Here is a 12,690-nt window from a genome sequence, read left to right on the forward strand (position 1 = left end):
CAAAGATCACTTGATTCATTTCTTCAACACCAAAAGCATTCTACATTTAAACCTCATTCTGTCACCCAGTAAGAATCTACATTTTGCAAGCCAATTCTCTTCCCACGTTCCCCCCCCACCTAATCACCACCAATTTTGTGATAACTGGGCCTACAAATTTACCCAAATTGTGAGCTCAACTGTAAAGAGAGAATAAGTGTCACAATAACTGATAACAAATGTTGATGGGAAAAGGTGCAAAAGCAAGATAGAAAGACTGAATTAGTACAAACAAAAAAAAGCTTATTGATATAACTCAAGTATTGGTAGGCAAGAAAAGTGTGGAATCAGAAATCAGTGAACAAAAATTGGTATCTTGGAAACTAGGCTTAGCTGGTGAACAAAATAATGAGAGAACGCCCACTACTCTCTTCTGGAGTCCTCAAAAAGAGACTTTGGCTGGGGCAGGCTTTGAAGCATACTATTGTGACACTAACTGAAAAACGAGAGGCGAAGGACCAAGTTCCACCGTCATGGTTGCCTCCCCCACAATCTCCTGAGACCCTGGATCTCCTTTGGCATAATCCTGAGAAATGTCATGATAACACTGCGATTGAGACAGGGACCCAGAGGACATCATTACCTCCTACTGAATCCCGACCACCACCTGGGATGGGAGACTGTCTCCTGCATGCTGTCCCTCCAGGTCCTTTTCCTTTCCCACCTTATTTCTTTTCTTTCTTATCCCACTAATAAAAGTCTAGATTAGCTGGGCAAGATTATAATGTTGCAACACCATTGTAAACTTGTGACCAGAAAAAGGCAAATAAATGCAAAGCCCAAAAAAACTTGATGCTAGCACAAATTTGCCAGGGCTTGGAGTGGCTGATAAGATAGTGTGCCATGCCTGTGTTTTTCTAGCAGTGAGGTTGTACATAAAAATCAACAACAGAGACAAAAACTGCATTTCCTTCTTTCCTGTCCCCCCCCCCCTCCCCTTTTGTATGCCCTTGTCTTGGTTTGTCTTCTTTGGAAATGGGATTGGGCTTTAGCAGCAGCAACATCTTTAATACCATCTAAGAGACTGTCAGACAAAAGTTTTTTCTTTCTAAAAACTCTCCTGCTAAAAGGAAAGGGAACAAGGGATGTTGCTAAAATGAAAGTATGATGCTCTGTACCTCGGGGAAACACCTAGCACCCCCATGTTCATCCTTGTAAAATGATTGTGTGGCATCCAATGCAAAGTCTGTCATGTCGGGTGTCTTCGGAAGGCTCGTGATGTATTGAGCATTGTTGTTATAGTGATGTTATAGGTTATAATTTCAAGTATATAGCTGAAAATGTATCCTCATGGCTTAAAGCAAGCCCGGACAAAAACTCTCCAGAAGCAGAGGGGCAGTTCACACTTCATCAGGCCGTGGATGGGACAAACCCAGTCCAGCCCCACAGGAACAAAGGGCGCTGGCCTAGGCAGCAACAAAAGAATCTGTTAGACTCTCGAGGGAGTCACCCCCTTCCTTTGGTCAGTTTGGAACTGTGATGTGGTAATGCTCACCTGACTCTGAAGTGTGTGGGGGATGGAGGGGGGGCCCAAAGCCAAGAGGGAAGAAAGGACATGATAAAAGAGACACACATTTGCCATGCTCTTCCTCTCTCTTCCACCTACAGACACCACCACCACTAAGTGACTTAAGAGCTGATCAAAGGGGAGAGCCTGGCTGAAGAACAACCAGCCAGCCTGTGGTGAGAAACATCTAAGTTTGTAAGGGCACTGGAAGTGTTAAGATCAGCTCAGAATGAGTTTTGCTTGTATTTCATTTGACCACATCTGACCGGTTATGTTTTGACTTATAATCACTTAAAATCTATCTTTACAGTTCATAAATTTCTTTGTTTATTCTACCTGAAGCAGCGTGTTTGGTTTGAAGTGTGTCAGAGCCTCCCCTGGGGATAACAAGCCTGGTACATATCAATTTCTTTGTTAAACTGAAAAACTCATATAAGCTTGCACCGTCCAGCGGGCATAACTGGACACTGTAAGACGTAGGTTCCTAGGGTTGTGTCTGGGACCGGAGATATTGGCTAGTGTCATTCAATCCAAGGAGCAGCTTACATGCCAGAGGCTGTGCGTGAACAGCCCAGGAGTGGGGGTTCTCACAGCAGAGCCAGGTAAGGCTGGCTCCCAGAGTCAAGGATTGGAGTGACCTAACAGATCACCGGTCCAGATAACACCAGAGGGGAACGTCACAGAAAGCCTTACTTAATGTTTTACATTTCAAATGCTTTAACTTTTTCCTTCTTTTCTGTATTTTTAATAGAAGGTTAAAATGATGTTTAATGGTGTATTTGCCATGATACTAAGCAGGCTGAATCTCTGTATACCAAACTCTGAACCTTGCTTAACGCTGTTTAATGTTGGACAGTGACAGGGTCATATGGGTCATGTTAACATCTTGACTCTTTGGGCCCATATATTCCATCTAAATTAATACACTCATTTCCCCTTTTCCCTTACTTTTTTCTTTTTCTCCTCTGACCAAGCTCCAGCCCCTCCCTTTCCTTTTCATGGTCATAATCTGTTTTGTTCGCTCTGTCAACTTCAGACATTTTCTTTCAGTCTCATTTTCCTTCAATAAGCATGGATTTTACAACAGAAAGCATCCCTCTTATGGTGCATGTGCTAAAGGAATTTTCCAAGAACACTGTGCCAGTAAAAGTAGAGAATTACTTTAGTTCAAAAAATACAGTTCCTGTGAACTCCTAATCTTGTAGTTTGTCTCCCTTTCCCCACATCCTCAAATATGAAGTGTTTATGCTTCCAAATGCATTTAACTTAATACATACAATATTACACAACTGGAAACCTGTTTAAAACTACTCATGAAGTTTCAAATAATCTAATATTTCTCAACCCTTGGGGACAATTTTTTATAATATTGTTGTGGAATAATGTAAAATAGCGAGGTCTGAGAAGCTATATACTGAAGCTTCCTATGAATAAGCACAATGAAAAGTTTCCTTTCCTTATGGGTATAACGAACAAGACTACTTTGCTCAGTCACGAGCTGATGATTGGAGCCCTGGTTATTGCTGAGGCAGGAATGCAGGGCTCATGTCCTGGGTGTATGTGAAGGATTCAGTAGAGTGGGAGGTTTGGATATTGACAGATTCTTCTCTTTGCATTCTCTTTAATTTTTTTTAAATACTCTTTTACTGTGTTCTCACAGATTACGGCTTTCCCTTTCCATCTCAATTTGATGTGCCTGGCAGATTTTCTCTTTCTTCAACTCAGATGGCCCCAATCAAATACCTAGATGTTAACTTTCCTAAAAGATGTTGTTTACATTTTAATTAAAGGGACAGAGTCAACTTAAAAATATATCTACATACTTCCATCTGAAAATTCTGCACTTAGTGTTGTTACAAATAACCCCAAATGCTACTGGTAATCGAAAGGTAATTTTATCTGTTTTTCCTTTTTTTCCAGTCTATTTGTATGTCGAACAGCACTCTGCGTAGTCACTTTCACTGTTTTGCTAATGGTCACTTAATCCCCTACAACAGTACAGGAGTAATGTAACTGTGTGATCTTCTCCAAGAGAGTGCCCACCAATAACAGCAGCAGCAAAGCTGGAACCAAAGAGGAAGCAGACAGGCACGCAGAGAGAGAGAAAAATCAAGGATGGGGGGGGGGGGGGGCGGGCGGCGAGGGGCCTGATTATGTGTAGTGGTGTTTCCCTCATGCTCCTACAAGAGACCCCTATTTTAAAAAGGAGCATGGAAGAAGAACCTCATATTTTTAAAGATTTTTTTTTTTAAATCTCAGGAAATATGTTCGAGTAGGAAAATTATATTTTTTAAAATATGGTCAACTTCAAACTGAGAAAGTCACTTTACAGGAGAAGGTAGGTGCCCCTGTAAGCTTAGTACCTCTAAATTAAGCCCTGCTTAAACTTTTAATTTTCCTTGCTTGTATGTGATTTAGTATGGATTTCTTGTTGTAACTCTAAATGGGGACAGATTTTTTATTCATATTGTGGTGGTTCAACGTATGTGACGAAAATTCAAGCCACCTTGATTATTGTGCATTTCTTAGTCACCTTTAAACATTTTAACACCCAGGTTTTCTGACGTCTTTAGATCACAAGGGTAAACTTACTTCAGCAGCTCTAGGATAGCAAGCACAATATCATTGACGTAACAGAAACCAGATGCCTCTGACTTCTTAGCATGATGGAGTCCTCCAGCCCAATTAACAGCCATGTCAGTCTGTTGTCTATTTAATTTTACTGCCCCAGCTAAAATCATTAAGAAAAAAAGTTAAATGTCTTTGAAAGTATTGGAAGAAAAACTGATAACATTTCTTGTAACAAGATTACCTCTTTATGTCACTTTTTTTCAAGTCTATCTTGGACTAGCAGTTTTTAAAAACTTTAAAATATTACCATATTTGGTATTAAACAATCTGTGTGACTGACAGATTTGATGCTTCACACAAAGCCACACAGCACACATTACTACGATCAAGCGCTCGAAAGCTTGTCTCTCTCATCAACAGGCTATGGTCCAATAAAATATATTACTTCACCCACCTGGTCTTGCTACTATCCTGGAACCGACATGGCTAGAACAATGCTGCTTATGACTAGTAAAGCATTGTACTGATTGGTTTTAATTGCTACTGTCATATTAATATCTTTAAAAAAAATTAAGTCCACCATATACCTACCAACAGAGCCTCCTGTTGACAGCTGGCAGAACTCAAACAGTCCATCAAACACAGGACAATCTTCTCCAACATTAACTGTGTAAGAAAAAGTGTTGTTAGTTTTCAAGTGCATAGTCCTAATATGTGCACAGGTATTACAAATATATATTACTCAAAACACTCAAATGTAACCAGTAGTATGGTTATAGTTCAAGTTCAGTTGACATTTTCATTGCATTCCATGTTTTTAGCAATTTAGTGATTCAACTGTTCAAAGTTACATTGTACTGAAACTTGACATTTTCAGCGTATAGATATACGTTTAGGGACCAGAAGTGCTTGTAGAATAATGAACCTGAACTGTTGCTTAAGGTATTTAAAATTTTCCACACAAGTCAGATGGAGTAATCTTTTTTAGGTCTAGGAAGAGCTTTGACTAAATATATGTATAATTACAACAGTTTTGCAATCCGATGTAATATACCCTCCTTGCACAGAATCATAAATGACACCTTCAAGTATTGTAGTTTATTTATTGAACAATTTTATATGCACTTATGTAATGTGCCTATGATTTCCCTCAAATTAATTCTTAATCTTAGCTAACTTCCCTCCAGCTAATAAAAGCCAATTCTAATATTCAGCTCACTCTTCTTTTCACCCAGTACTTTTTACTTTTCCCACTCATTTCTGTAATGCTTCTTCAAAGGTAGGGGAAGTAACACTTCTCTAGTCCAGTGGTTCTCAAACTTTTTTTCCCCCCACAGACCACTTGAAAATTGCTGAGGGTCTTGGTGGACCACTTAATGATCTTTCCAAATGTTGTTTGTACTATTAGCTTACTATTGTAAAACACTTTGGATAAAAGCGCTATATATTAAAAAAACCCTTAATAATAAACTAGGTTTTTTTGTTCTACAAATAAAAAGCACACAACTCATATTTTAATATCACTAGTCTTACCTTTGTTGCGATGGATGTTCCCTCTCTCCCCGGCCATGGCAGCCCCTGAGCTGGGGCTGGGAAGGAGGGGGATCTCTCCCTCTCTCCCCTGCCACAGCAGCCACAGAGCTGAGGCTGGGAAAGCAGTCCATCTCTCCCCTGCAGCCACAGCCCTGAAGCTGGGGAAAGTCGCCTCTTTCTCTGGCCGCCGCAGCCCTGCATGTCCCATATTCCCCCCACCCCCTCTTCTCACCCCACTGCCCCCTTCCACCTAATCCCCCCAAGGCCACCACCTCACCCTACATGTGCATCTTCTCCAGTGTCTAGGCACCTAATTAGTGGAGCCACACCTGCGCGACTCCACTAATTAGATAGGCGGCCCTTCATTCTCTTGTGTGCAGCCACCCAGGTGTGCACCTTAGAGGCAACTATCCACAGGCTACCTGAATGGAGCTCGTGGACCACCGTTTGAGAACCTCTACTCTATTCATAAAGCTCTTATCTTAGAATGTGTTTTAATTTTTACAAGCAACTAAGAACCGACAACTGTTAGAAGTGAAATTTGACCAAGTACAATGGACCTACACATAGCACTTACCTCCCACTTAAGTTCTCAGAATGGGGTGTATTGTATTGGGGAGAATTTGACCCCATACTAATAACTGTATACTCGAAGAGCATTTGGTGTTCCGAGTAGTCTTGAGACAAAAACTAGAAGCTCTCTATAGATTGACGTAAAGGAGAAACAATGCCATGAACTCATTGTTAAATATTTAGACAATCAATGCATGTTCACACTTTATATATATGAAATACTTAACAATCCAGTACATGAATAAATAATGTAGACTTAGTCCAATTTGGAGACTTACATCTCTGCATCTGCTTGCTATATTCAGACATATTGTCTGGCCTTATTGATCGAAGAAATTTGATGTATTCGTCACTGTGGTACTTGGTCATTTCTTCAGCTGTAGCTTTATGGGGTCGCTGTAAACAAGAAAGTAAAATTAATTTTACTCTAACAAAAAATAATGTTGCAACAAATGTCAGTTTTTAACAAATCAGATTAAATCAGAGACAAAATTCATGCAACCAATCTGAACTACCTTAAAGGTATTATAAACAGACATTGGAAAAACTCTGTACTCTAAGCATATTTGGATAGAGAGTAAAAGTAGCTACAACTCCATTAATAAAATTTAACATGCAAAATATTTTTAGTGCAGCCTCCATTATGTTTTGCCAATTGTGCTGACATAATTAATGATGGCAGAAATATTATATATTACCCTGAAACAAAAATGTTAAAAAAACAAAAACAAAAACAAAAAAACTACCCACCCTCCCCACACGGGCCCAACCCTGCTTTTCTGCCACATATGGGTAGCAAGCAGTGGCTCCTGTGTAAGTTGAAAAGTTCTGCTTCATTTTAAGTTGTCAAAGACTGGGGGGAAAGAATGAAGACTAATTAATGTTTCCCAAATAGAAGAGGAAAATATCAGCTTCTAGAAATAATTCCTCACATGTAATGGAGGGGAAAAAATGGTTTAAAACTGCTGTCTCTTTTCAAAGTAATTTAAACATTTTCAGTGTCCAGACTGCTGCTTATACTCACATAAATTTCCATTTTTCTGTACAAGCCATAATTTAGCAACAAGTTGTGAGTCATACGGATCCTATGGGGTTTCATGGGATGGCCCTGCCCATAATAATAGTTTCCAATATCACCTATAAATGATAAACAATTATATTTAATATTATAAGATATAACTTTCCACAGCATTCCCATCCCCCATATTTATTTGTTAATTATTTCTTCTAGTTGCAGACCTGCATACAGGGATAGACATAAAAGGGTTAATTTTTAAAATTTCTCCAGTGAGGTTTGGGAGGAGTCACTGTTTATGAGGTGTGATCAGGATCTTCAATTATCTTGTCAAAACTATTGTTTAACACAGAGGTTTCACAGCATGACATGCAGAAGAGCTGGGCAGCCACATGATGTTACTGGGTCCACCGGGGGGCACCGGAAAATGGATATGGAGCTTTCATCGGGGCACTGTTCCATAAAAGGGTCTGCCTCCTCTCAGAAGCAGCCACTCCCAAAGCAACTGCCAAGGAAACCCATCAGAGGCAGCTGCCACTTGAGAGACCCACCACCTCTCCAAATAGGCTTCTATGGTGGCAACTATCTAGTAGCTACTCGTGCTGTCAAAGAAACTGCTAGTGAAGAGTGAAGAGACCACCACCAATACTGCCAAGGCCAACAGCCAGAGGAACCCTCAGAGAACCCGCCATTGGAGGCAGTCAAAGGCAACCAGGTAGATAAAAATCAGATTTGTGTTTTTTTTTTGTTTTTTTTTTTTTGGGGGGGGGGGGGGGGAGGGACGACGACATTTTTTATTCTGTTTAAATTATTTTAAGTTTTTCTTTAAAAAATAAGCCTGCTTAAATTTAAATCTGAATTTAATACAAAATATATTAAGGCTTTATCATATAATCTCTTAAACCATCTAAATAAAAAAATAAACATACCAAATCCACAAGCCTATCAAAAACTTTTGAGTTAAAGGTTGCTTTTCTATATAAAGGAGGAATCAGGGGAAACTAACTTTTGAGCTCAAGCTTTATAAATATGGCATAATAGGCCATGTACTGTATTAAGGGCTTGTTTTGTTTAATAACATTTCTGTGTTGTTTTGTGTGTTTAACTGAATTCCAGTTAACATCCAATGCAGCTTGACACAAATTATGAGCAAAAATTATTTCATAAACAAGCAATACATCATTCACCATGTTCTAACATACTAAAATGTACAATTAATATGAATTTGAAAATATTAAAGATATATAATTGCTTAAATAAATGTATATTGCAGTAGTGTACCCTCCTGGGTAGCACAAAGATGTACCAAATCTAGTGTAAAGGCTCTATTTAGCTGTAAATTAACATGTTTTAATGGTCATACCAATCAATAAGAACATACAATACTGAAATACAAATAGAAAAGTTGATTAAAATCAATTACTTAAACCTAGGATTTCTACTTGGTGATTTAAATCAATCCACCCCAAAAAGAACCAAGGAAACTACTTCAGAAGCAGAAGGAGAAAGGAAGCTGGAGCCAGAAACCCTCAAGTGACAGAGGTGTATCGGGAGAGAAGGTGGCTACAGCTGGGGACTGAAGCAGAATGGGAAGAAACTAACAGGCCTAAACGGAGGAATAAGATAACTGGAGACAGAAAACCTTGAAGAGGACTAAGAAGTGGACTCCACTGGTGATTTAGTCTTCCTATTATGTTACTGTCTGAAACAAGAAGGGAGTTGGATCTAAAAGGCACCTTTTTAATTGCCAGATGACTCGCAGTTCCTGAGAACTCCAAATTTAAGCTTTGTTAAAGTTGTTTTCTTTTCTTTGTAACCAAGCTTCTTGCTAGCAGAAGGCAATAAACCTGATAGTTCTGCAGTAATTAATTTTCTGTATAACCTATTTTTGTTTCATGTTTTCTAGAATATTTTTGCCCTGTCCGTTGTGTAAAATAAATGCTATGCCTATAACCTTGGATTCCATTTTATTTTGAGGCTTTTGATTCTCAGTGACAGAAGATAGAACAAATGTTACAAATGTTATAAACTAGTTTTGATCTAATTTATTCAGTCCTAATGTCTAGGGAGTCCCTTTGGCAAATATTTAAGAAAACCTTAAGTGAATAGCCTTAGGGTGCCAATTAGAAGTTTGAGTGCATCCTAAAAATCATTCTTGAAAAGACAAGAGAGAGGTATTTGAGAAAAAAAGTTGGTCACAAAGTGCCCATTAGGATGCATATTTTACATATGGTTTGTTTCATTCATTCCCCTGCACATTGCTCATTTTTTCAGAAGCTTATTTCTTTAAAAAAAAAAAAAAGTAAAATGAATGTTTTTATTCTAATTAATGTCTTATTTCATCTTCAGAATCAAGCTTCCTTTAGACTTCTCAGCTGTACAAACTTTCGCCTTAATATTAGCAGCTAACTGACTAGATAAGACTACCCTTTGTGTTACCACCTTCCTTTATTTCAATACACAGATCAGCTTTTGACAATATAAGCATACTATTTCTACTCAGGCAACTAGGGCATTACATAAAATTAATAGAGTTTTTACTCAAGTTTAGTGGATAAAGAAAAGTTACGTAATCTCTTTAGTCCTTAAGAGAATTATCTATCTAGATTGTTATATGAAGTTCACCACCTTCATTCTGACAGCATATCAGACTAACACTGGACAGAGGTTAAGATTAGTAATTTGCCCCACTTTCATATTTCACAGGCCACTTTGTAAGAAAGAACCCCATGGACCTGTCTCCCCTCTCAAAACTTTCTGTACTGTGGACCATCGATTCGTCAACCATTTTTAGACCACTGACTAATGATAATTCAAATGTAATGGTTATTAGTAGGCACTCTATTACGTGTATTTTTAGTTCTCATATTTTGGCATTTAGCACAAAAAAAGGTATGCCACTTCATTATCAGGGACAAGAAAACTGATGGTCCACAGGCATTTTTTTTTTTGGCAAGGGTAGGTGAAGACTGGGTGGAAAACTATTCACACTTAACCTGAAAAAGTGTTGGCTTGTCTCTTGTGAAACTGTTGTCAGTTGTGAACCTTAGAAAGTAGCCAGTAGGAGCAACTGCAAAAGCAATAACAATCCACAGTGGAGAATAGCTTGCTTCCAATGGCAGTTTGAGCACTTGCAGACTACAGAACATGGCGGGGCATAGAGAAAATTCTAATCTTGGACATAACTGCATTATAAACCATATATTGCGTACCAGGTGACAGCCAAGACTTTGAATTTTTACCAAAGAAGAGCCACTGCAACTATGGAGTACCAAAATAACAAGCTCTGACTATCCCACTAAGGCACGTTCTGTGCCAGGTCAGTGCTCCAGTGGCTCCCAGCCAGCCCCCAGGTAAAGAACACCCCCACAGTTGATAGGTTATAAACTCAGATATTATTGTGGCTAGGTCTGTATTAGAGACAGGAATAGTTTTCAGGAAATTGGCATTCACCAAACTGGCATTACTTGCTTGGCGTCCATGAGCAAAGATGAATAGAGTAAAAACCTCAGATTAAACTAACTTGAGCAGACGCATTTTAATGAGCCAAATTTATCTACTCTGAAAAAAGTGCATCATTTCGGTTTTATTCTGATATAGCTTGACCCAGGTTGTTTTTGCTCAAGTCCTAACATTCTAATATTAAAGACCCAACCCAACACTCTGAAATCAATAGAAAGACTCACTGACTTCTGCTGGAGTTGGCTCAACCCATAAGGGTACATTCTACATCTACAATAAAAGACTGGCAGAATGGCCATGGCTATCCTGGGTCAGCTGACTTGGGCTCATGGGCTTTGACTACAGGGCCATAAAACTGCAGTGTAGATGTTCAGGCTTAGGCTGGAGCCTGGGGTCTGAGATCTTGAAAGAGGGAAGGGTCCCAGAGCCCAGGCTCCAGTCTGAGTGTGACCATCTACACAGCAATTTTATAGTCCCATGAGCCTGAATCAACTGACCCCGGCTCTGAGACTCCATGCTACAGGTTTTTGATTGCAATGTAGGCATACATTAAGTGAACAAGAATCTATTCTGTCTGGGCCTGATGAAGACGGCACTCTAACCTTGTCTACACTTGCGGTGGTGTGTAGGATACACATGTTTACACGTGGCAGTGAAAGGCTCCAGCAGCTTGGAGGCAGCAGGGAAAGACACTGGCAGCTCAATGAATAAGGAAAGGCTCTGGCAGGGGGAGGCAGCGGAACACTACACTATTAAAAATAGCAGTGTAGACACTATTTGTGCACGTAGAGAGTCGTGTAGGACATATACCCTAGGGTTCAAGCATGTAGAGCACTCTACTTGATTAAGTCATGTCTCATTGTCTACACTGATATTTATACATGAACTGAGCGTGCACTGTCTGTACTCTACATGCCACTGTATGTGTTGATGTACATACAGACAAGTACGCAGATATTGGGATGGCTAGGTGAACTGCCTAAGTGTGTTACTACCATATTGATGACACAACCATGTACCATAGGATTACGCTAGCAAGAGCCCCCAGGGAAAACAAAGAGTTGCACATCACAACCCTATAGGTCGGGGATCGGCAAACTTTGGCACACGGCCCGTCAGGGAAATCCTCTGGCGGGCCATGAGGGTTTGCTTACCTGCAGCGTCCGGCGGTTCGGCCGATCGCAGCTCCCACTGGCCGCGGTTCACTGTTCCAGGCCAATGGGGGCTGTGAGAAGCAGCGTGGGCTGAGGGATGTGCTGGCCACCGCTTGCCGCAGCCCCCACTGGTCTGGAACGGTGAACCGCGGCCAGTGGGAGCTGTAATCGGCCGAACCTGCAGACGCTGCAGGTAAACAAAGCGCCCCGGCCCGCCAGTGTATTTCCCTGAGGGGCCGCATGCCAAAGGTTGCCGATCCCTGCTATAGGTTGTCCGAGAAGACTGAACACAATCACCTTAAAGTAAACCATTCCACTTATACTAGGTCCTACAACTAAGCAGCATATCATAATTAGTGTCAAAGTCTACCAATAACAATGCAATATGATTTTAATAAAAAGTTAGTAACTATAATTATTCCAATGGTAAGAGATCAACCACTGCAATGATATCCAGGCCTGAAGCTTGACTGGGTTATAAGATACTTTAGACAGTAATATGTTGCCGGAGTTGGCTAACACACCTTACCAAATGTTACCATATTTGGTAATTAGGCAAGCGTGCTCCAGAGCAATATATGCTGTCGAAAGTATAGGTGGAAGACACACGCTGGTAAGCACTTAGTTTTATGAAACTACTGCTGAACCACTAAATCATAAGGCTTTGTGCCAGGAATACAGTCTGGCACTTAAGGAGCCAAATAATTGCACAATAAAGCCTTTGAATAGTATATTTTCTCCAGGTGTTAAAAGAAATGCATTTTGGAATGTTATTTATGCTTAATAAAAAGAGTTTACATTTCCTACCAATCTTCTAACTTAACATCATAATTTCA

At 39.9% G+C, this 12,690-nt stretch overlaps 1 protein-coding gene across 1 annotated transcript in view; it reads right to left on the reverse strand.

The window, feature by feature from the left end:
- HDAC2 (histone deacetylase 2) overlaps positions 1-12,690 on the reverse strand; it is a 64,044-nt gene that overhangs the window by 38,924 nt on the left and 12,430 nt on the right. Inside the window, exons 2-5 of the mRNA XM_037894661.2 lie at positions 7,248-7,360; positions 6,502-6,619; positions 4,709-4,783; positions 4,139-4,277 (exon numbers count right to left, since the gene is read on the reverse strand). Coding sequence (XP_037750589.2) covers positions 4,139-4,277; positions 4,709-4,783; positions 6,502-6,619; positions 7,248-7,360 — 445 coding nt within the window. The remainder of the gene's footprint in view (positions 1-4,138; positions 4,278-4,708; positions 4,784-6,501; positions 6,620-7,247; positions 7,361-12,690) is intronic.

The sequence above is a fragment of the Chelonia mydas genome, chromosome 3 (genome assembly GCF_015237465.2).
Source record: "Chelonia mydas isolate rCheMyd1 chromosome 3, rCheMyd1.pri.v2, whole genome shotgun sequence".
NCBI lineage: Eukaryota > Metazoa > Chordata > Testudines > Cheloniidae > Chelonia > Chelonia mydas.